At 35.2% G+C, this 23,958-nt stretch overlaps 1 protein-coding gene across 5 annotated transcripts in view; it reads left to right on the forward strand.

Annotated features, from left to right (window-relative positions):
- Positions 1-23,958, forward strand: part of LOC144238239 (cadherin-18) — a 595,479-nt gene that overhangs the window by 361,836 nt on the left and 209,685 nt on the right. For all 5 annotated transcript variants that reach the window (XM_077772003.1, XM_077772030.1, XM_077772038.1 and 2 more), the window contains exon 4: positions 10,994-11,113. In XM_077772003.1, coding sequence (XP_077628129.1) covers positions 10,994-11,113 — 120 coding nt within the window. The remainder of the gene's footprint in view (positions 1-10,993; positions 11,114-23,958) is intronic.

The following is a 23,958-nucleotide window of genomic DNA, read 5'->3' on the forward strand; positions in this document are numbered from 1 at the left end:
GGATGATCAACTAGAAATATTTTTGTTCTGTTGTGGGAAAAAATATGTGTGTGTATATATATATATATATATATTTAAATATGTTAGATATTTAAATATGTTAAATATATGTATATATATATATATATATATATTTAAAGTTTATTTATTTTGAGAGATGGAGAGGGAAGGGGCAGAGAGAGGGAGAGACAGAATCCTGAGCAGGCTCCCTGCTGTCAGCCCACAGCCTGATGCAGGGCTGGATCTCACAAACCATGAGATCCTGACCTGAGCCAAAATCAAGAGTCCAATGCTCAACCGACTCAGCCACCCAGGTGCTCCTTCCCCTTTGCAAAAAAGATACTGAACAAAAGAAAACCTGAGTTTTCAACTTGAAAAAATGTAAATAAGCACCAAGTAGGAAAACTAATTAATTAACTAATTTGAAAACCCACATATCAAATTTCCTTGGATAATGAAATTTTAAAATGTAATGTAAAAAAAAAAGATGACTTAAGCTCAGGTCATGATCTCATGGTTCCTGAGTTGAAGCCCCACATAGGCTCACTGCTGTCAGTGTGGAGCTGGATTCAGATCCTCTGTTCTCCTCTCCCTGCCCCTACCCAACTCATGCTCTCTCAAAAGAGATAAGTGTTTAATGACAAGAATTTGTCTGTATTACAGTTTTCATGAGCAAAGATAGAAATGAAGAAGACAATGGAAAACAGTATAAAAGTTCTTTCAGTGCAGCAGCGAGATTATCAATCAAATATTAGAGAAAATATTTTTTTTTCAGATATGAAAAAGACTTAGAAAATTTCAGACATGGTAAGGCTAGGAAAAATCAACAACCATATCTACTCCCAAAGCATGAATATACTAGAAGTCATTATTATTAAGAACATTAGCAAATTACTAAACTCTACAGTATTTCTAGAAAGAAGAATATATTGGAATTAGAAAAGGGGTAAAAAACATGCTATATGCACTAAGAACTGTGAAAAATCATTTGCTCTTGACTCTTTTAACATTCTCATTTTTCTGACAAAGGCTTAGAAATCTAGGCATTTGCATCTTTTCAAATTATTCAAGTCATATTAATGGGTTTTGCAGAGAATAATTTTTGTATCATCAAATAGTGCTTATTCTTGATTTTTTCAAAGAATTTATGGAAATAAAGTAAGACCAACCAAATGAGAATGAGCAAAGGCTATTTATTCAGAGTTTGCTGTAACAAGAGCATTAACCACATTCATTCCCTTGCATTTTGGCAGAGACTCAAAAGCAGGCAGAGGAGTACAAAAGGTTTATAGTGAACCATGATTGGAGGCTGTTGTCATAGAGAAGTTGTGGGTGGGCTACCTAGAAGCAGAGTATCCTACCTATATAATTGGTTAAGAATGTGTATTTTGCCTTATTTGATCTGTTTTAAGTTGGAGGAGGAGAAAGATGTAGAGAAATTGTAAGTTATTGATCAAATCCTGGCCATTTGGAGCTGAATGTTCTTGCTTGACTTCCTAGATTGTTGCTAAGGTGAATCATTTAACTTCCTAGACATATGACTTACTGAGAATAAGTACCCCGGTTCCTGGGCTGGTTAGTATAGATAATGGGTTAGTTTCTTGGGTGGTTTGCTACAGATTGTGAGTTAGAGTTCTGTTTTTATTTATATATTTGATAATGTCCTTTTACATCCATTCTCTCAAATAAAACTTTATAAAAAAGTATAAAAGACATAATATAATATATACCATCAAATAAAGCCATAGAAAATCATAAAAGTCATAATATAATATATACCACAAAGACTTAAATCATGCAACTGACAAAAATTATGCGTGAAAAGATTTGTAAATTATACATAATTTCTCAGAAATCATTAGGAGCATACTATTTGCTACTTAAAATTATTGAAGTAAAATATAGGGATTTAATTAAGCATTTTATCCATAGTGACAACAGTCATACAATACAATTAATAATATAAAGGTTGCTTGGGTAGCTCAGTCAGTTAACCATCTGACTTCAGTTTAGGTCATGATCTCACAGTTCATGAGTTTGAGCCCTGCTTCAGACTCTGTGCTGACAAGGGGGAGCCTGGAGCCTGCTCCAGATTCTGTGTCTCTCTTTCTCTCTGAACCTCCCCCACTTGTGTTCTCTCTCTATCTCTCAAAAATAAATGAATAAACATTAAAATAAATAAAATTAGTAATGTAATTAAATTGTGGGATGCAAGAGGTATTGGGAGATAATTTTGATACAGTGACTTCTTCATTTTTAATTATGGTGTATCAGTGAATATTTTTCAACTGTGATACAATCAGACAATTTTAAATTATAATGAAAGAACAGGCAGTCGGACAAAGAGTTGGTACACTCAAACAATGGATCTGTCAAGAGTGGGCATAGGAACTAAGAAGTAAAAAGGCTTCTGATTGTATATATGTATATGATATTTTTCTAATTTATTTTTGGGGGGTCTACTTTAAAAATATACAGATTAGGGTTCCCTGGGTGGGTCAGTCAGTGGAGCATCTGACTCTTGATTTTGGTTTGGGTCTTTATCCCATGGTCATGAGATTGAGCCCTGAGTCCCACTCTACGCTGAGATTGGAGCCTGCTTTAAGATTCTCTCTCTTTCCCTTTGCCCCTCTCTCTGTTTGTGATCTCTCTCTAAAATACAAATACATACATACATATGTATATATATGAATATGCAATATAATGAAAATTCATCTGAAATAATATGACATTAATCAGAACAATGCTGAATTTAGTAAAATGTTTTATTTCTCAAGTGAATCTTTTCCATTGAACATTAAAGCAATTTATAGGTGTTAACTTCTAAAATATGATAAGAAACTGATATTAAATGAGCAACAGTTCAATGGACTTAATTAACACATATGGTAATTTAAAGAAACAACTGGTGAATACTTGGAGAAATATCGAAATATTTATCATGTGTGTATATACATATGATAGATAGATAGATGATAGATAGATAGATAGATAGATAGATAGATAGATATTCCTGCTCTGAACTATGCATTTGTCAGACTCCAGTATGTTGACTAACTTAAAGTTTGACTCTAAAGAACATAGATTTTCATTTAAAAGTACTAACTATATTAGAATTGAGTACAGAACCTAACCTTTATACCTGGTCATTTATAGTAATTACTCAGAAAAGCAATGCAAGATAGCTTGGGAGAAACCTGTGAATACCTCCTGTATCACACAGAATTTAAGCAGAAAAATAAAACCCACTGCAAATTAGATCAAGAGCAGGAATCACATAGGTGGAATAAGTTACAAAACTGCAAGAAGTGAAAAACCAAGTCGTGGGCCTTGAGGCAACCAATGAAGGAGTTCTGTATCCCTAGGACTGGAAGAGTTGTGTTACCTGACCCCACAAGCTGGGCTTTATGAATGGATCCATGAAAGAAGACAGCTTAGAGGGGCTGAAATCATTGCAGAAAAGCAGACACTGCCAGAGATATCACCCTAAGCAGAAAGACGGAGGGAAGTAGACAGAGATGGAAATAGGCATTCCTTTCCTTCTGTATTGCAGTTTTCCTCTAGTACCCATCTGTGTTTAGTTGGTAAGGAAGATTCCAGAAGTGCACAACAGTGTTGTCAGTACCTGGAGATTACTTCCGCTAAGTAGTCTACACACATCTTTATTTTACAAGGTATCTTTACTGAATTGGTCTTTGACCATGTAAGCAGAGGGTGAAAAATAATGCTACCTCTCCCCAGATAGATGCAGTTGGAAGACCATTACATACTATCAAGGGAACACACACACACACACACACACACACACACACACACACACACACACACAGGTGGAAGACACTGTAACTACTGAACTGGATGGAACTATTAAAATCCATCATGACTGGTTGGAGAAATAGATAGTAGAGGAAAAAATGTCACATATCAACACAGATAACACCAGGCTTGAATTTGGCCTTTTCTAAATGTCAACTACACAACCTTCTTCAACTGCAATGTTCCCATTTGTAAAATGGCATTAAATGTAATTTTCTCAATGGATTGATCTAATTATTAAACTGACTGGCATAGGGGTGCCTCGGTAGCTCAATCTGTTGAGTCCACGTTGGCTCAGGTCATGATCTCACAGTGTGTGGGTTCAAGCCCTGCATCGGGCTCTGTGCTGGCAGCTTAGAACCTGGGAGCCTTCTTCAGATTCAGTGTCTCCTTTGATCTCTGCCTCTTCCCTGGTCACACACTCTCTCTCAAAAATAAACAAACATTAAAAAAATAATTAAATGGCATATAGCAGAGAGTTTTTCATTTAATTGGTACTAAATTCATGTTATTTCCTGATTTATTATTTTTTTCTATTTAAGGAATATATTATAAAACTTACTTGAATAATGTGAAATTTCAAATTATGCAGTTCCATAAATGGAATCTAATTGAAAGTACATGGAACTTATTTTAGCCGTGATTTAAAATACACAGTTACAGGGATAACTGTGTAGCTCAGTCTGTTTAGCATCCAACTCTTGATTTCATCTCAGGTCATGATCTCACTGTTTGTGGGTTCACACCCCATGTTTGTCTCTGATATGACAGCACAGGCCCAGCTTCAGATTCTCTCTCTCCCTCTCTCTCAGCCCCTCCCCTACTCACACTCCTCTTTTTCTTCCTCCTCTTCCTCCCCTCCCTCTCTCTCTTTCCCTACCTCAAAAATAAATATATAACTTTTTTAAAAGTTGAAAAAATAATACACAGTTGCAATTGTGATTTTTGTTTTGGTACCAGATGTTTCAGAAATGTTCCTGCAAAGAATTTTTAAAAATCCAATGACTCCTGGATGAATGCTCAAAGCTTTATCAAATTACACAATGACTGGAGTCCTGTGTTATTGCTCTGTTGGTAAAATTACAATCCTCCTGTGTAGAATGAAATTTTAGTTGAATTTTGATGACTTGCTTTTTCACACTCCCTGGAAAACTCTTTGGAGAATTAAGCCCTAAGAGATTTCCTTCAGAGAGAGATTCTCTGCCTACATAAATCTTCAGCTTATTTTTGCTCAAAGTTCTTGCTCAGTATTGATTCACTTGAGATTTTAACACAGCTGTGAACCCTGACAAATCATGCAAAACAATTTACAATCTCAGAGAATATTTGCTTGTATTAAAATGCCTTATTAAATATTTCAGATTGGTCCTTAGAGACTGTCAAAAAAGTCCACTCTTTCTGCTTCTCTTTGATATGCAACTTTCTAAAATGTGTGCTATTAATAAGCGTAGTACAAAAAACAGACTGAATGAAAAGAGTGACATAGGGCCATTCCCAAAGGAAACCAGGCTTAAGTTTTATTGCAGAAAAGATATCTTGAAAGCTTTTTTATGTACTTTAATCTTTTTTTTTTTTTTCCAAATTTGTATAAAGCATCAGCTGACAGGTACTAATCCCTAGCATGGGAACAGCTAAGTGGGTGACATAGGAAACATTTAACATGAAAATTTTGTACTCTAAGTAGCCAATGAAACTTTAAAAATTTTAATGGGAAATAGTTGTAAAAATTAAGGAAGTTTATAAAACATTTTTAAAGTTTGACTAAAAGCCAGTTATAAACAGAAAGGGTTACTAGGTTAATATATATCGACCAATATGTAATATTTTTGGGAAAAAATAGATTATTTTAATATTGTAGAATAGTGAAATTTTTGTCATCACTTCATATATTTTATTTGGATATAGAGCATTATAAGAATAATAATTTTTTTTACTATGTATACAATTGGGGTACATAGTATGAATAAAGGAATTGAGTTGTCCAATGTGGCATGCCCTTCTTAGAATAAATGCTGATTTTCTTTCTCTTTTAAACCAGGAATAAAAACTCTTCATTAATATGACCATTGTATCTCATTAATTTACTTGAAAAATGTCAATTTTTCAATTATATCACTAGTAGTCCCAAATATTTTTAAAAAATCAGGTACCATTAATTTCTACATAAATTTATCAACTTATGAGAATAACTTTTTATTGTATCCCATTTATGGTATAGCTGGCATCAAATAGCATAGGGAATTGACATCTTTGTGTATGTTTGTGTGTGTGTGTGTGACTTATGACTTTAGATTTTTTTCCAGATTCAGTTAAAGAACACCTGTAAATCCTGAAAGTAAATGTAATTTCTTCCCACTGCAACTGTAACACATTTTATTAGTCTGCTAAGGCTCCTGTAAGAAAGTACCAAAAGCCAAATAACTTAAACAACAAAAACTTTTTGTTTCCCTGTTCCCAAAACTCGAAATCTGAAGTCAAAAGTATACGCAAGGTCATATTCCCTCCTAAAGTACTAGAAAGAGATCTGACCCAAGCCTCCCCTTTAGTAACTGGTGGTTTCCTGGAAATTTTTACTTTCCTTGGCTTGTTTAAGAATCACTCCAATGTCTGTTTTCATCTGCACATAATGAACTCTGTGTATGTGTGTGTGTGTCTGTATCTCTGTGTGTGTTTCCAAATTCCCCACTTTTATAAGGACACAATCATATTAGAGTAGTAGCACTTTATCTTAATTAATTACATCTGCAATGACCCTATTTCCAAATAAGATCACCTTGACATAGTGGAGTCTAGAACTTCAACACATGAACATTGAGGGGAAACATAGGTATGTTTGGTTTTAAACCATAACACACACCCTGAAGGATTCTATTTTTTAGATTATCTATTTTTTAATAAAAAGTCTTTTTTTTTTCCTAATGTAAAAGAAGTCCCAAAAACACTAATGGTTCTTAAAATGTTGCCATCTAGGCTTCAAATACATAAGGAAGATGTGTATATATTTTTCTTTTGACCTGACACTTCCCTACCAATTCCTCTTGTAGGAAATCCTTGAGCAGTTTGGCAAGGGACTTATTTTCCATCCCTGCTCTTACCTTTCACCTCCACTGTATCAGGGCAGTCTGATATTTGGTTGGGCTATATGCTGTACACATACATGTGTTCCCTTCAACCAGCAATCTGTGTACTCAGAGTGGTGTCCTGATACCTTCTGATGCCACCAGAGTAGAGTGATGCAGGTAATTTCCTCTTTATTGCTTCACACACATTAGAATTGCCCAGTACCTATGAAACCTATTATATAGAGATGTGTGTAACTGTTAATGACCATATATTTTGATTAAGGTATAAACTTAATATATTTTCTTTTTCTCTCCAAGAACCCATCTCTGCTCACTTCTCTGTGCTACTTTAAACCATCACTTAGGCAATACCACCAGGGTACCTTTCTTTCTTTTCTTTCTCCTTTCCTCATTGTTCTTTATTTCACTTGTCACTCCATTTATGCCTTGCAGCATTCATGTAACAAAGCTCAACTTTTATAGACACTTCAAGGCAAATAGAACAAATTTTTTTTCCATTGCTTTTTTGTCATGTGGTGATCCAGCCTATTACTGCAAATGAGGTGTGATCTTGCACTACTTGTCTTTCTCAGATTTCTGTGTGGAATGGATGACTCTGGGCCATTTTTAAGACATTAAAAACTATTTAAGACCTAAATAACTACTGCAAGGCTAGCACAAATTTTAAAATGTGAGGATTTTGTAAGTGTGGCTTCTTTTTTAATTTTTTATATACTAATTTATTTTTGAGGGAGTGGTGGGCACAGAGCCCAACACGAGGTTTGAACTCACAGACTGTGAGATCACGATCTGAACTGAAGGCGAACCCTCAACTGACTGAGCCACCCAGGCAGCCCTAGTACACCCCAGGCTCACTTTGAGAAGTGTGGCTTCTTAAAAGATGACTATTATTTTTTTAAAAATTCTTTTAGTATTTTTTTTGAAAGACAGATACAGAACACAAGTTGGGGAGGGGCAGAGAGAGAGGGAGACACAGAACCCAAAGCAGGCACCAGACACTGTGCTGTCTGCACCTAGACCAACATGGGGCTCGAACCCATCAACCACAGAGATCATGACCTGAGCTAAAATAGGATGCTTAAACAATTAAACACATGTGCCCTAAAGATGACTATTATTTTAATGCTTTCTTACATAGTGATGCTGTTCTCTCCTATCTGAATCTCAATAACCCCTATATACCAGGTACAATCAGCATTTTTCCTATCAGATCAAAGATTTGACTGATATAATTTTATAACATATTAGCCATATTATGGCTTTTTACACTTAAAGAGTTTATCTGGGCACCTACTATAGATTTTAATTTTTTTCAATGTGATACCAACAAAAATGCCTCCTACACCTACTTTTATNAGATTGGTATTCTCTGAACAGGTTGGAGAGATGAGTATGAGGTATGGAACAAGTTTTGTGACATCACATAAAAAGTAATTAATGCTCTATAAACATAAGACTAACTAAAACTAGAGATGAAAGAGGTAGTACACATGTAAACTAATTCTGAATTTTAATGGAGCCAGAACGTGTAATGCTATAATGAGGGAAATAATAATGCCCACACAAGCCTAAATATGGCTTTCTAAGAGTGGAATATCATTGAGGCAAGAAAACATTTTTGTCTTTTATTTAAACTTTTAATTTTGAGATTATAGACCGCATGCAGTCATTAGAAATGAAGTGGTTGGGGCTCCTGGGTGGCTCAGTTGGTTGAGCGGCCGACTTGGGCTCAGGTCATGATCTTGCAGTTTGTGATTCAAGCCCTGCATTGGGCTCTGTGCTGACAGCTCAAAGCCTGGAACCTGCTTTGGATTCTGTGTCTCCATGTCTCTCTGGTTCTCCCCATTCACGGTCTGTCTGTCTGTCTCTCTCTCAAAAATAAATAAACATTTAAAAAGTTTAGAAAATGATATGAACAGATCCTTCGTATCCTTAACTCAGTTTTTCTCAGTGGTATAACATTTTACATCATCTTGTAAAACTATAAAACATATATCCAGGTAACCAAAATTATTTGACCTTCAAATCTTATTTAGATTTCCCCAGTTTTACTTGTGTATTTAGTTCTATGTAACCTATCACCTATGTATGTTTACATATCCCACACCTTTCTCATTCCAGCATTTTGAGGATCGGTCCTGTGGCTGTTTTATATACCAATCTCACTTCTATCTCTTCTCCTTCAACCTGGCAACTACTAATCTATTATCAATTTCTAAAATTTCATCATCTCAAGACTGTGAAATAAACATAATCTTTCAATATATCAACTTTTGGGATTGTCCCCCCGCCCCCCACTGGGAATAATTCCCCAACGATTCATCCAATTTGTTACACATATCAACAGGGTGTTTATTTTTATTGTTGGGTAGTATTCCATGCTATGAATGCATAGTTTCTTTAACTGTTTTCCTAGTAGAGTACATGTGGGTCCTTTCCAGCTTGTGTCTACTACAATTAATGTTGCTGTGAATGTATCTGAATATTTGCAAACATGCTTTTATGTGAACATAGTTTCCATTACTTTAGCATAAATGCCCAAGAGAACAATTTGGTGGGTTGTATGGTCAATGTGTGTTTGATGTTATAGGAATCTGCTAAATGTACACTTCCACCTGTGGTGTACAAGTAACCTAATCTCAGTGTTCTTGCCGCATTTAATGACACTATTGTGTTTTTTCATTCTTAGAGATTACTTTAGACATCACATAGTCCTACCCTTCTGAGTATGCATAACTCCTCACCAGATTTCTGCTTATAATCTCAGTGTAAAACTACTTCTTAGAGGCCAGAATCCTAACATATTATTAAAAGTCCATATACATTGATAACCTGCTAATAAGGATTGTCAGGTAAACATGGCAGACTAATTCTATTGAGTTTTCTAGGATCCCTCAAAAAACAAGCTTTGCTTAAAGTTGCATCTGCATTTCCACGTGGAAGTAAAATTTTTGTAGTTAAACAGATATTTGACCCTTAATAAGTGTGCCATACCTAAATAATTGAAATAATTACTAAAATTAAGCACTGAAAATTGTCAGTGTGCCCATAGTCAAAGACCAAAATGACTGCAGAATTGCATACATACTTGATTGTGGAAAGATTTTATTTGCTACATAATATGAATTAGTAGTGGAATTTTTCTAGTTAGGCAGAGTAAAATATCAAGTATGCACTATTAGATGATTCATCAAGTACATTTCATGAATAAATGAGAGCTCTTCACCCACTAATTTTACAGTGGAGTTACATAGTCCTTAATAGATGGTTGTCTTGTTATATGTAGATCAATTTTCATTTGGGAATAATTGAAATATGATATAAATGTATCTTATTATGCAAACAGTATTTTTAAAATATAAACATAAAAGAAAACAGCATAATACATCCACTCATTTTACCACCTCAAATGACAGTATTTTAAAGTTAATGAATTACTTTAAAGTACACTTTAATTTTAAAAAAACAGCATAATAGGCATATTTTGATCTTATTGTAGAAAGATGATTATGTTGGTACTGTTTATAAGAATCTAAAGGAATGAGAACTGAGCCTTGGAGACCAATCAGGAGACTCATTAATAGTCCATGTAAGAAATAAAAAGAACATAAATGAAGGAAAATGTTTGAATGTGCTATTTTGATGTCATTGATAATTTTATGTCAACTCATCCATATTCCAACCTAATCACAAACCATCCCGCCTCCCATTTTCTGAATAGTCATATAACATGCAACGTATGCCCTCACCATACCTTTAACCTTACCCTATAATTGAATACAAGGTTGATCCTTGATCATCAACCCAACCCAACCCAACCCTGATTATGTGATTGTCAGAGGAGGCTTTTTGCAATGTTGACAGCACACAAAGAAATATATTAAAATATTAGAGACCAAATATTCTGTGTTGTCCTCTCATCTGGTACATTTGTGATCATGGGGGAAAAGCAAGGGATAGTTTGATAGATAAATCCAAAAATTAAATTTAGCAGGATATGTCTACTCCATAGGTATTTCAGAATAGCCTTTTTCTGTGTAGAAAGCTTGTGCTAAATGTTACCACCACTAAAATTTGTTTTCCTGAATGCACAGGTACCTCTGTCCTACAGGTGACAGCTACTGATGCAGATGACCCTACCTATGGGAATAGTGCCCGCGTAGTTTACAGTATCCTGCAGGGACAGCCCTACTTCTCCGTAGACCCTAAAACAGGTTAGTGCATCTATGTGTAATTTATGTGCAGATGTACGCTAGAGTAAAAAAGAAACCAATGTTGTTGTTTTTTCTGTGTAGTCTTCTACATCAGTCATTGTTTTTTAGCACATTTTAAAATGTCCTCACTTTTTCTAAAACGAGGTAACTGAATAATTGATGATAAAGTAACTGTTTTTTTTTTTAATATTTTGATTATTCATCATTTATACCCATACCAGTAAAAAGTTTATCTTTGCATATCCCTGCAACAATTACTCTCTGCTTAAAACAAATATGGAGTATTACATCAAAGGAGATTTTCAAGTGTATTTTTTATATTATTTACGTATTAGTTTTAATTCTTTGCCAAAGAGGATAAATAATTTATTGAATGTTTCCCTTCTTTATTTAAATTTGATTGTCACATACATTGTCATTTATTGCATTTGGGGAACAGGTGTGTCTAGAACTCACATTTTTCCTAATGAGAAACCTCTTCAGTCTTCAAATATTGTGTTATATAAGAAAAATTAACTACTGCGAATAAAGACAAAAACATATAAACTGTTGGGTTTTTTTCCAGGAAAAATAGTTTTTCTTCTTTATTTCCTCTCCTTTTTCTGTCCTAAACAAGGATATCATGTTATGTGATGTCAAAATGAGAGTGGATGATACTTATTACTGCATTGTAGGCTCATGTTACGACAGCATAATCTAAAAACCACATAAAGCTCATGGCCCCATTAACAAATAATTTATTAATAAAAATCTAATGAAACATACATTGATTTTGAATATAGCCAAATGTCCAGCAATTAAAATTTAGATTTAAAGATCTACATAGTCATGAGACACAGATGAAGAGAGAGAGCGAAGATATTCGAGAGATTCCTATGTCCTTTCTAGTTACATTAGATTCATTCTGAATCAGATGAACATGTGGGATTATCAAGAAGTAATGGGTACAGCCACATAACTAACACAGAAGAAAGCTAGGTTTGTTTTTAAATATCCCCTTATACTCACATAAATACATAGCATACAAAACAGTTTCCAAGAGACCCTGCTTCATAAGTTTATAGATTTCAGGTTTGTTACCACTATCTTAAATGAGATATATCCAACTGAAAAGATGCTAGCATGTCCCCAACAGCCAAGACTATTCAAATGCTAAGAGTATTGTCAATATCATGTTTTCAAGAAAACTCCACCAGGTTGTGTTCTGTCTTTCCCTGGTATGCCCAAGTATACAGGACAAGAATAGATCTCAGGCATACTATTAACCCTTTAGTTATTAGAATTTATGAAGAAAATAATGAAGTATATATTTAGAGATAGGTAAAGGCAGAATACATACATACACATAGATCTATATATTTTGTGCATTATAAGATAAATATATAATAAAATGAAGTAAAAAATAAAAATCAGGAGATGATGAAAATAATATAATGTGAACTAAAATGAGTATCAGATATGCAAGCTTATTGGGAGTCTGGGGGGCCTAGTCAGTTAGGCATCTGACTCTTGATTTCAGCTCATAGGTTTGAGCCCTGCACTGGGCTCTGTGCTATCAGCACAGAGCCTGCTTGAGATTCTCTCTCTCCCATTCTCTCTCTGCCTCCTCCACTTGTGACCTTTCTTTCTCTTTCTCAAAATGAATAGAAACTTGAAAATATAAATAAAAAATAAATCAGCAACAGTCAATAATAGCATCTATGTATGAATGAACTCATAGTGAGTTTTTGCTACTCCTGATAAAGACGATTGGAAGAGTTATCTAGTTTAATATAGATGTACTTATATTTTGATTTGAGCCAATTTTCACACAGCCTTCAGATATTTTTCCCATTAAATAATGAATATTTAAAAGAAAAATATAACAATAAAACATTTCTGTTGTTAACTTCTACATTTAATTTTCAGGCATATAAAAAAATGCGGCTAGAAAAGGCAACCTTTTAATTATATACAGACAGCATACTCAATATCAAATGGTTTCTGCTACATGTTGCTAAAAAGTGTAGGCACTGGGTTTCAAATCTTTTCTCAAACATTTCTGCACTGATAACAGCCATTCCACAGGTAACAGGATAGTGATATTATACTTTAATTAATATAGTATAGTGCAGTAATTCATATTTGCTATTTTTCTAAAATACTAAGGTTTATCGAAAATGATTTAAGGACAATTCATGATCAAATCCTAGGATTTTACATAATATCTTAATAAACTGATCAAGTGACTTAAATTGTATGCCCTGTGTACTTGCCTAGAAATTTAGAATAATAACTAAATCGAATGAGAAGCATAATGCAATGATCTTAGCCCAGTCCTTGGAAAGATATAGGTAGGTAGTAAATTTCTTGTTTGCCCCGCCCCTTTTAAAAATGTTTACTTATTCTTGAGAGAGAAAGACAGAGTGTGAGTGGGGGTGGCTGAGAGAGAGAGGGATACACAGAATCCAAAGCAGGGTCCCGGCTATGAGCTGTCGTCACACAGCCTGACATGGGGCTCAAACTCACAATCTGTGAGATCATGACCTGAGCCGAAGCCAGATGCTTCATTGACTGAGCCACCCAGGTGCCCCATGATTAAGATTAAAAAGAGTTTCCAAAATTGAATAGTGTACCATCACAAGGGTTTGAAATAGTCTTACCTGAAATAGGAAAAAAATAATTTTGTTTGAAAGAATTTTCAGTCCACATTGACTATATAAAATGTGAATTCTACATATTAACTTATATATAGCTAAATTAACATTTCATTTCAGGCATTTAAAGAAAGTTTTATAAGTATCTTATTAAGAAAAATATACTTTTAGAAAATTTGGGATGACAGGGGCGCCTGTGTGGCTTAGTCGGTTAAGCGTCCGACTTTCGCTTAGGTCATGATCTCGCGGTTCGTGGGTTCGAGCCCCGCGTCGGGCTCTGTGCTGACTGCCAGCTCAGAGCCTGGAGCCTATTTCAGAGTCTGTATCTCCGTCTCTTTCTGACACTCCCCTGCTCACGCTGTCTCTCTCTCTCTCTCCTAGAAATAAATAAAAATTAAAAAAAAAAATTTGGGATGACAATTTAAAAGGAAGTAAGTTAGACATTAAAATAACCAACATTTTATCCTTAGAAATGACTGTCCCAACTGAAAATAGTGTCTCTGGATGAGATAAAGTGGCATGCGGTCCGTGAAACAATTGTCATTAATGCACAGGTCTTGACCAACAATAGCTCTGATTCTCTAAAAAGACCTTTCCTTAACTCTTGTAGCAGAAATCAATCAGCTATAAAAATTCACTCAGTGGAAGGCCTCAGTGAGTTTCTTAAAATGTAATTGAAACAAGGCTTTCAACTTTCTTTCTCCAGTGTACAGGATGTAATTAAATTCATCAACAATTTTGTTTCTATTTAACCTCTTCAATGTTATTTTAACAATGAACAAAAAATTGCTTGTGGAAGATCACTCTATATGTTTAGATAAAAAGTGTAAAGCATCTGTAAAAGTTTCATGAATTTCAATATTAATTTTGCATAATGCTATATGAAACTCTACTTGAAAATAATTTTCTTCTCCCAAAAGCAATATTTTGCTTATTAATAGCCAAGCAGTTAAAATATTTAATTTATGGTCCACAAAATCTGCAGAAGGGAAAAAGTTGTCCATAGTAGAATATCGTTTGCCAATTTGTGTCATTCAATACCTCTCTCTAATTGATATAGCAACAATAATAATTGCACAAATAATTATAGATACATTTTTAAATAATTTCCTACAATTGACTGCACGTATACAAAAATATTAATTAGCGAGCCTAGTGCTGAAGAATTTGCTTCTCTTAGAGAAAAACTAATGCATTAATTCAGAAGTGTGTTATGTTGCCAAATTACTGAAAGAAATGATATATCACTTTCTTTTTAAGAGAAGATTTCTAAATAGTTTCTGAAGTGTAACAGTGTATGGGGCTTAACACAAGAAGCCCATTTTATATAACGTTTAAGAAATAGACAGTTAATGAACTATAGAATACACCAGCGGTTGTTCATGCAGTAACAATTTCCCATTTTACCGGTCCTATTAGAATTCTAATTTTTGTTCCTTGTAGCAGCATCCTCAGTTAAGAAGCTAGAGTTCCCAGCCTCCCTGTAGCTACTGTGCCATAGTTGTAGCCAGTGAGCGATAAAAGAAACACCACCGGAGGCTTTCGGATATCTCTGTTTTGCGCCAGTGCTTCCTCACTTTGGTTTCCCATCTTCTGGATTCCAACATATGCATAATCACTGGGGGTACAACAAGTGTCTTGTAATCATGGGACGGTGAACACACAAGATGAAAGTCACATGGAAAAAATTGGCAACCAAAAGCCCGGCAGTAACGTCACTCTGGGTAATTTTTATGTGCAAACATAGGCAGTGCTGATACCTGGACTTTTGTGAAACGTGCTTTGCAGACCAGTAAGTCACTTCCCGGCACAGCGCACCACCCACACAGGTGTAGAGCTGGAGCTCCTAGACTATTTTTATTCCTCTCAACCCAGGATACATGTTCCAGAGAGAGAGAAAACAGGGCTCTCTGTGTTTGAATAGTCATTTTACAGTCCTAGGGCCAATACTAAACTGGAAAAGGAGATTTTTCACACTGACTTGAATATCAATAAGTATATTAATTATTGATATTCAGGAGAAATCTAAGAATAGAACCAGAGATAATATTCTCGGCATTCCATTGAAAATGCATATATGAAAAATAATTTTATCTTCCATCAAGATGGAGTGAGTACATTATATACACTATAGACCTCAGATAACTCCTACTCCATAGCAGGAAGGTCATCATATCCTATTGACAGTAACAGAATTCATTATACCTATTGAATTTAAATGCTATGGGTACAGTTCCAAAGAAAAAATATTATAGATTAGTGTTCTATGTTAGTGTAACACTATTTGTTACAGCCTTAGATAGATCCATATAATTAACTGGAATCCAACACTTAAGTGGATTTAATGGTATGTAAATTAAACTTAAATAAAGCTGTTAAATAAGCAAAAGAAAAAATGAAACCATTTGAATCCACTTTTTCAAGTATCAATTTCTTGTAACTATACTGATCAGCTGTTACCAGCAAGGGAAAAAAAATAATCTCTTTGAATATAAAATAGTAGTGATAGGAAATAATAGGAATCAATGTTGGTTAACTTTAACATGTTTTATACTATTTCATCCTGGTAAAAAATAGATTTATCCTATGTATCGTTATATAATTTCTTTCCCTATATGATGCAACTCAGTTGTAACTGTTGAGGGAAATGCCAGGAATTAATATATTAGTGTCTCATCTTTAGCCAGTAGCCTGGTAAATATAGCCATTGTGGCATAATTAACTGTCACATACTGAATACTTGGATGATAGGAAATATTGAAATTTATTGTTTATTCTTTAGCCTGACTAAGCATTATCTATGGCATTCAATCACTAGGCAATTCAATCCCCTCCCCCCGTACTTTAAATTTATTATAAAAGGCTATTTCTTCCTCTGCCCCAGGATGAAATGCACTGCAAAGTCATCACATTGACTTTCTTAGACTTTTTCCTAATCAAGTATCTTAGATATTTGAAATAAAATCTAAACTGTTTTAGAACAATATTCATTTGTTCTGTAGTATTTCCCATAATGTACTATATATGGTTATAGAGGTATATTATTATATGATTATATAGGCATATTATCATTAAATGGGTATATATATATATTCCCACTTAGGCTATTACTCTATCCTGGCTTATTTTTCCAAGGCAAAATTCTGCAACTCTGGCTGCTTCCCTGTATTCTTTAGCAGAACTAATCTCTCTGATCATTAAACTCCTTGTTTGCATACTTCATGAAACATAGCAAATACGTTTTGCTACTGTGTTATTTCTTCCCTATTCTGAAAGGCCTTTTAAGACATGAACATGACCATGTTTCTGTTGCTTCCCATACTGGGACCTACACATGGAAACACATTCTTATTCACCTTTATTACGTAAATATATTATCTAACTCTAATTACAATATTAATTCCATAGAGGTTCTGCAAAATATTATTTCTCATTAGGGAGTTTGAGTTCTAATAGTAGTTTTTAATTTTTTTAGAAATTATTTTTTAATTGAGGTATAATTGACATATGACAGGATATTGGTTTCAGGTGTACAACATGCTGATTTGATATCTGTATATACTACAAAGTGTATACACCATCACATAGTTAATAAAACATTTTCTTCTGCTGAGAGGTTTTAAGATCTACTCTCTTAGCAACTTTCAAATATATAGTAGTGTATTAACTATCGTCACCATGCTGTATATCATATCCCCATGACTTATTTATTTTATAGCTGGAGATATATCTTTTTACTTCCTTTACTCATTTCTCCCACCACCCCCTCACCCACAACTCTGACAACTACCAATCTCTTTTCTGTATCTATAACCTTGTTTTTGTTGTTGTTGTTGGTGGTGGTAGTTTGTTTTGGTTTGGGTTTTGGTTTTGGATACTACATATAAGTAAGATAATAACCAACTTTGGCTTGGGTCATAACCTCATGGTTCATGGGTTGGAGCCCAGCATTGGGTGCTGAGTGCTTAGGATTCTGTGTCTCCCTCTCACTCTGCCCGCCTTCTTGTTCTCTCTCTCAGTCTCTCTCTCTCTGTCTCTCAAAAATATTAAAATATTTTTGTTTAATTTTGCTTTGGTTATTTGGGGTCTTTTGTGGTTACATATAAATTTTAGAATTGTCCGTTCTATTTCTATGAAAAAAATGCTACTGGACTTTTGATAAGGATTACACTGAATCTACAGATTGCTTAGGATAGTATGGACATTTTAACATATTGATTCTTCTAAGCTATACTCATCAAACGCATTTCCATTCATTTGTGTCTTCCATGTTTTTCACTAATGTCTTTCAGTTTTTAGTGTATGGATCTTCTACCTCCTTGGTTAAGTTTATTCCTAAGTATCTTATACTTTTTGATGGAAGTATAACAGATTGTTTTCTTAACTTGTCTTTCTGATATTATTGTAGTATGGAGAGGCGACAGATTTTTGCATATTGATTTTCTATATTGCGACTTTACTGAATTCTTTTATTAGTTCTAACCATTTTTGGTGGAGTCTTTAGGGTTTCCTATATACAACAGCTTTTCATCTGCAATTGGTGACAGTTTTACTTCTTTCTTTCCAACTTGGATGCTTTTATTTCTTGCATAATTGCCCTGGTTAGGACTTCTAATACCATGTTAAATAAAAGTGGTGAAGGGTGCCTGGATGGCTCAGTCAGTTAAGCGTCCGACTTGAGCTTAGGTCATGATCTTGCAGTTCATGGGTTTGAGCCCTGCATCAGGCTCTGTGCTGACAGCCAGCTCAGAGACTGGAGCCTGTTTCAGATTCTGTGTCTCCCTCTCTTTCTGACCCTCCCCTGCTCACACTGTCTCTCTCTCTCTCATAAATAAATAAAAACATTAAAAAATAATAAAATAAAAGTGGTGAGAGTGTCTCCTTCTAGCCTTCCTTCTAGTATTAGAGGAAAAACTTGTAGCTTTTTGCTTTTGAGTATTATAGGAATGTTGACTACACTAAGTTCATCTTTGGCCTTCCATCTTGTTTTCCCCTCCAGTGCATGGATGGCGCTATTTTAGATAAGTAGTAGAGATCCTCTGACTCACAGATGACACAGCCTTAGGTAACTACCCTGTGACCTCATTACCATGGCCATCATTCATTAATGACTAGAGGTTAAGGTCCAGTTAAAAACAGAGACGAGGGGCTGAGAGTAGCTGCTCTGTGTCATCCAGCTGCCTTATTGTCCCATCAGTAAGTTACCCTGAATACAACTCCGTATAATATTATGGAAAGGCTTGTTTGGTTTTTTCGGTATTAAAGTATCTTCTTAGTATGGAGGATACATTACTGGCCCTTCTCCAACTTGTAATAATTTCATACTTAGAAAGATACTGGACAAGAAAACAAGCATTTATAAAAACGATGTCAGGGGAAAGCTCGATGTCCATGCCCAAGGTGAGCAAGGAGGGGGAGCCTGGGAGCTCATTACATCTAGGGGAAAAACTAGGTGAGCCAGCCACCTACATGTGGGGAATCTTGGTCATGCTTATGGGCATTTTAGACCAGTGTATGGCACCCACAGGACACCTACAGGATTGCTAGATATCCTATTCAAAATAGTAGGGAAAGGAAATAGGGAAGGGAAAGTAGACAAGCTATTGCAGCAGTAGCTTGGCCATTGATCCATGCCTTAAGATACATCACAGAAAAGGAATTATGAGTAAGGAGAGATTTGGAACAGACCCAAGAAGCATTAGCTCTGGAAAAGGATGTATAAACTGCATCTTCCTCGAATACAGACATCATTTCCAAAAGAATTCAAAAGCAGGAGATACAGTTGGAAATTATGACATGTATGGTGGCAAAAATGTATGGGCACATATTACCACACACTGGAGACAGAACTATTATATCTCAGGAGAACTGGGATTGGAAATCGGGAGATCCCTGGAGTAACGATTCCTCTGATGAGGACATTATATAGAGGAGGAAAATGATTTCCAAGCAAGAATTTTCATTCAAACACTCAGGCGACTTGTGAGCCTGGGAATGACTGAGAAGAAATCTCCACTAGTCAGAAAACAGTGAGGGGATATTCTGCAGCTGAATTGGTGGAACTAACAGACACTTTAAGCAACAGGATTGAAAAGAGGTGGCTGCTTGTGTGTTACCACTCTTGGATACCATGGGAGATGGTACTATGTCAGATGGGTTTCGGATGTTAAAAGTGGCCTCGGCCACTGCTAGACCTGCCTTGTGACAAAAATTATATACCACAGGCACGGGTGAGAATTTCAGGTGCCTAGCTCATCTGATTCATTAGGTAAATGCTAGCATCAAGATAATCTGGCCTAGTGAAGAGGCTGTTTTCTCCCCTCTGTTAAGCTGGACTTCTATGGAAGAACTACAAGAAATTGTACTTGAAATGGGAATGAGGGGTGACTGGGTGGCTCAGTTGGTTGAGCGTCCAACTTTGGCTCAGGTCATGGTCTCGCAGTCTGTGAGTTCGAGCCCCACGTCTGGCTCTGTGCTGACAGCTCAGAGCATGGAGCCTGCTTTGGATTCTGTGTCTCCCTCTCTGTGTTCCTCCCCTGCTCATGCCCTGACTCCCTCTGTCTCAAAAGTAAATAAACATTAAAAAAATGGGAATGAAACATGCCATTTACACTTTGTATTTTAGAAACCTAGAGAGAGAATTGCTTTCCTCTGGTATGGAAGACTGTATCTTAGAGTCAGCCCCAGGGGCATAGTATAGGACTTAGTATCTTGCCCCTATGGTTAATGGGCCCATTGGTAGAGTAGCAAATATGGTGAGTGACTTCACTGAAAAGGAAAGAATCCTCAATGAGGGATATAATTGAAAACAAATGATTTTACTGATGACAAAAATGGTGACAAGGGGGCCCATCAAGGTCTCTTGTAAACAGTGGTGGCAAGAAATAATGTTTTCTTGGACCCCCAAATGAAAATATAATCTAAATTCTTGACTTGCATGTTTTTTCTTTACCCCAATTCATGCCTTACATGTAAGCTTAATCTTCTCCGTATTCGAGTTACTCATTCAGCAGGAACCAGGAAAAACAATAACTTCGTTGTCAGAATATTATCCAACTGTATATTGTTTACTTTACTGTAAATACTGATACACAGTGTTCAATTAATAGTCTTATATTCCTTTAAAATAAAACAACAACAAAAGTTGGGAAGCTGATAGAATTGGCATACTAACCAACAAGAGGCTTTCTCAAAGGCAAAAATGTACTAAAACAAGTAAGTATAGGTCCCGAGGGTATTCATAATAGATGTAAGACATAAATTAGATGTAGATACGTCTGGAGATTGTAGCAAGGACAAAATGGGAAATCAATTATAGCTATAAAGATGTTGGGGATGGAATGTAGGAGTCCTAACAACACCAACTCTGTCTTTGACCCTTGATCCTTTTCTCGCCTCTGGTCCACAGATTACACCATGTTAGATTACTAGTAGAGCTACCCTGTGGCACACAGGGGGCGCCTTATGGGGCGCCTGGGTGGCTTAGTCGGTTAAGCGTCCGACTTTCGCTTAGGTCATGATCCCGCCGTTCGTGGGTTCGAGCCCCGCGTCGGGCTCTGTGCTGACTGCCAGCTCGGAGCCTGGAGCCTGTTTCAGTCTGTGACTCCCTCTCTCTCTCTGACCTTCCCCTGCTCATGCTGTCTCTCTCTCTCTCTCCTAGAAATAAATAAAACATTAAAAAAAAAAAAAAAAAAGAAAACTGCCTTATGGTCTCACCACCATGTCCATCATTTCATGAAGGTTGGGAATTAAGATCCAGATAGGGACTGAAAATGGCTGGTTAGCGCTCTGAATCATCTGTTGACTCATTTGTTTGACCCATCAGCAAGTTACCTGGAATAAAACTCTGTAAATGGTATGGAGTGGCTTTCTTGTTTTTTTGGTGTTAAAGTGCCTTCTCTGTCTGGAGGATATATTACTGACCCTCCTCCACCTTGTAACAAATATGATGCTAGCTGTGGGTTTGTCATATATAGTGTTTATTTTGTTGACGCATGTTCCCTGTATGTTCACTTTGTTGCATATTTAATCATAAATCAATGTGGAATTTTGTCAAATGCTATTTCTGCATCTGTTAAGAGGGTCATATGATTTTTATCTTTCCTTTTGTTAATATAGTGCATCTGATTGATTTTTAGATGTTGAACCATCCTTGCATTCCTGAATTAAATCCGAATGGTCATGGTGTATGATTCTTTTTAATGTATGGCTAAATTTGGTTTTCCAATATTTCCTTGAAGATTTTTGCATCTATATTCTTTAGGGATATTGGCTTATAATTTTCTTTTCTAATAGTGTCCTTGTCTGGTTTTGTTCAAAGGGTAATGCTGGCTTAGTAAAATGAGTTTGGAAGCATTCCTTCTTCTTTAGCTTTTTGATAAGAGTTTGAGAAAGGTTGGTATTATTTCTTCTTTGAATTTTTGGTAGCTTTTACCAGTGAGGCCGTCTGGTAGTGGACTTCTGTTGGGAGGTTTTTGATTACTCATTCAATCTTTTTAGCAGAAATTGAACTGTTCACATTTCTATTTCTTCATGATTCAGTCTTGGTAGATTGTATGTTTCTACAAATTTATTCATTTAGGTTGTCAATTCATATGTCATAATTCACTCAAACATAGAGCTGTTTTAAGGATTATTATCAACTTGGGGAGAAATACTTTAGAGTCAAATGAGCTTTTGATATAATCAAGATCCATATTCAATTTAGAAAACCTCTTCTTTCCCGACCTTTGGATTCCAAGGACTACTATATCAATTTTACTATTTGATATATTGATGAAATTATAACACAGTGGACTATAAACAAAATAATAGCAAACCTTTCATCCCAATGTGCACAGTTATAAATGGTAATACTGTTCTTAGAAAAATAAATACAACAAATAATTTATTTTCAGAAGATCTCTATATTTTAATATTGTGGATCCACATCAGTCATTTCACCAAGATAATCTCATAATCATTAATGCTATCTATCCTGGAATATAGGCTAGAGTGTGTGGTTCCCAAATGAATATAGCTCTGTGCAGCAGAGTTTGGTAATATAGGCATATATAAACAGGTGTAGATATACTTTATCTGAGATGGAATAGTGCAGCATTTGCAGTTTTTAAAAATGTTCTTACTTGCCAGGGACAGAAGGAAGATTCCATGTGGATTTTCTTAAGACATCCCTCAGAGACCTGGAGAAGGGAATATTAGGAACTGCTTTCCTAGCCAGGGCCCATCTTTATCTGAAGAAGATAGAGGCAGATCACTGTACAGGCATGGATTGACTCTACTTTCTCTCTCTCGAAACTCTCAGGATACACTTAAGCTGTCCACATCACTGTTTTTCTGTTCTGTTTTGTTTTGTTTTTAATGTTTTTGTTTTAATCTTGATAAAGCCTTTTTATTAACATTCCCATCATGAGCCCATTAAAATTAAAGGCTTCCTATTTTTCTCCTTGTGACCTAAAATAAATTTAAAAAAATATATTGTTTTCTCATATTCTAGAAATATTGAACTCTCCTCCTTATATTTTCTTCCTTTTACAAAAACTAGGGCCTTTTTAAAGGAATATTCAAGCATAGCACTGTGTCAAATTTTCTTCTGATGATTTTCTATAGTATTGTGAGAAGATATGTCAGATTTAAGAATAAAACTTGCATAAAATGATTCATGCTTTACAGTTTGCTATTACCCTGTCTGGTAAAATGGAATTCTCTAAATTATATATTAAGAATATAAGCCACTTATGATAACTAATATGACAACAACCAAAAAGATGACATATGCAATTTTGCATTTAAAATACAATTTAAATAATGTATCAGATTTATGTACTTCTGTTAACATAATGGATATGAATTATGAAACTGAGATTGATCTATAGCTAATTATTGTATTCCAAGTAAACAATGAGATTTAATTTCCTTTTCTATTTGAAAAGTCAGAGTCAAATAGAGTAACCACTGAATATTGAGATATGTGTGGGTGGGGCTTATATTTTTAGAGCATAAAACTGGTCAGATTTTCTACTTTGGTCATTTCCTTTTTTCTTCTTATTTCCTTTCTTTCTTTTTCTTTTTTCCTTCTTTTCTTCTTTTCTTTCTTTCTTTCTTTTTTTTTTTAACAGACACTACATTATGTGTTTCTACTGGAGCTCCCAGTTATTTTTATAATTTATATAAAAGCAAAATTACTCATAAGTTTCATTTCAATAGATT

Source organism: Crocuta crocuta, unplaced genomic scaffold (assembly GCF_008692635.1).
Source record: "Crocuta crocuta isolate KB4526 unplaced genomic scaffold, BGI_CrCroc_1.0 scaffold51, whole genome shotgun sequence".
NCBI lineage: Eukaryota > Metazoa > Chordata > Mammalia > Carnivora > Hyaenidae > Crocuta > Crocuta crocuta.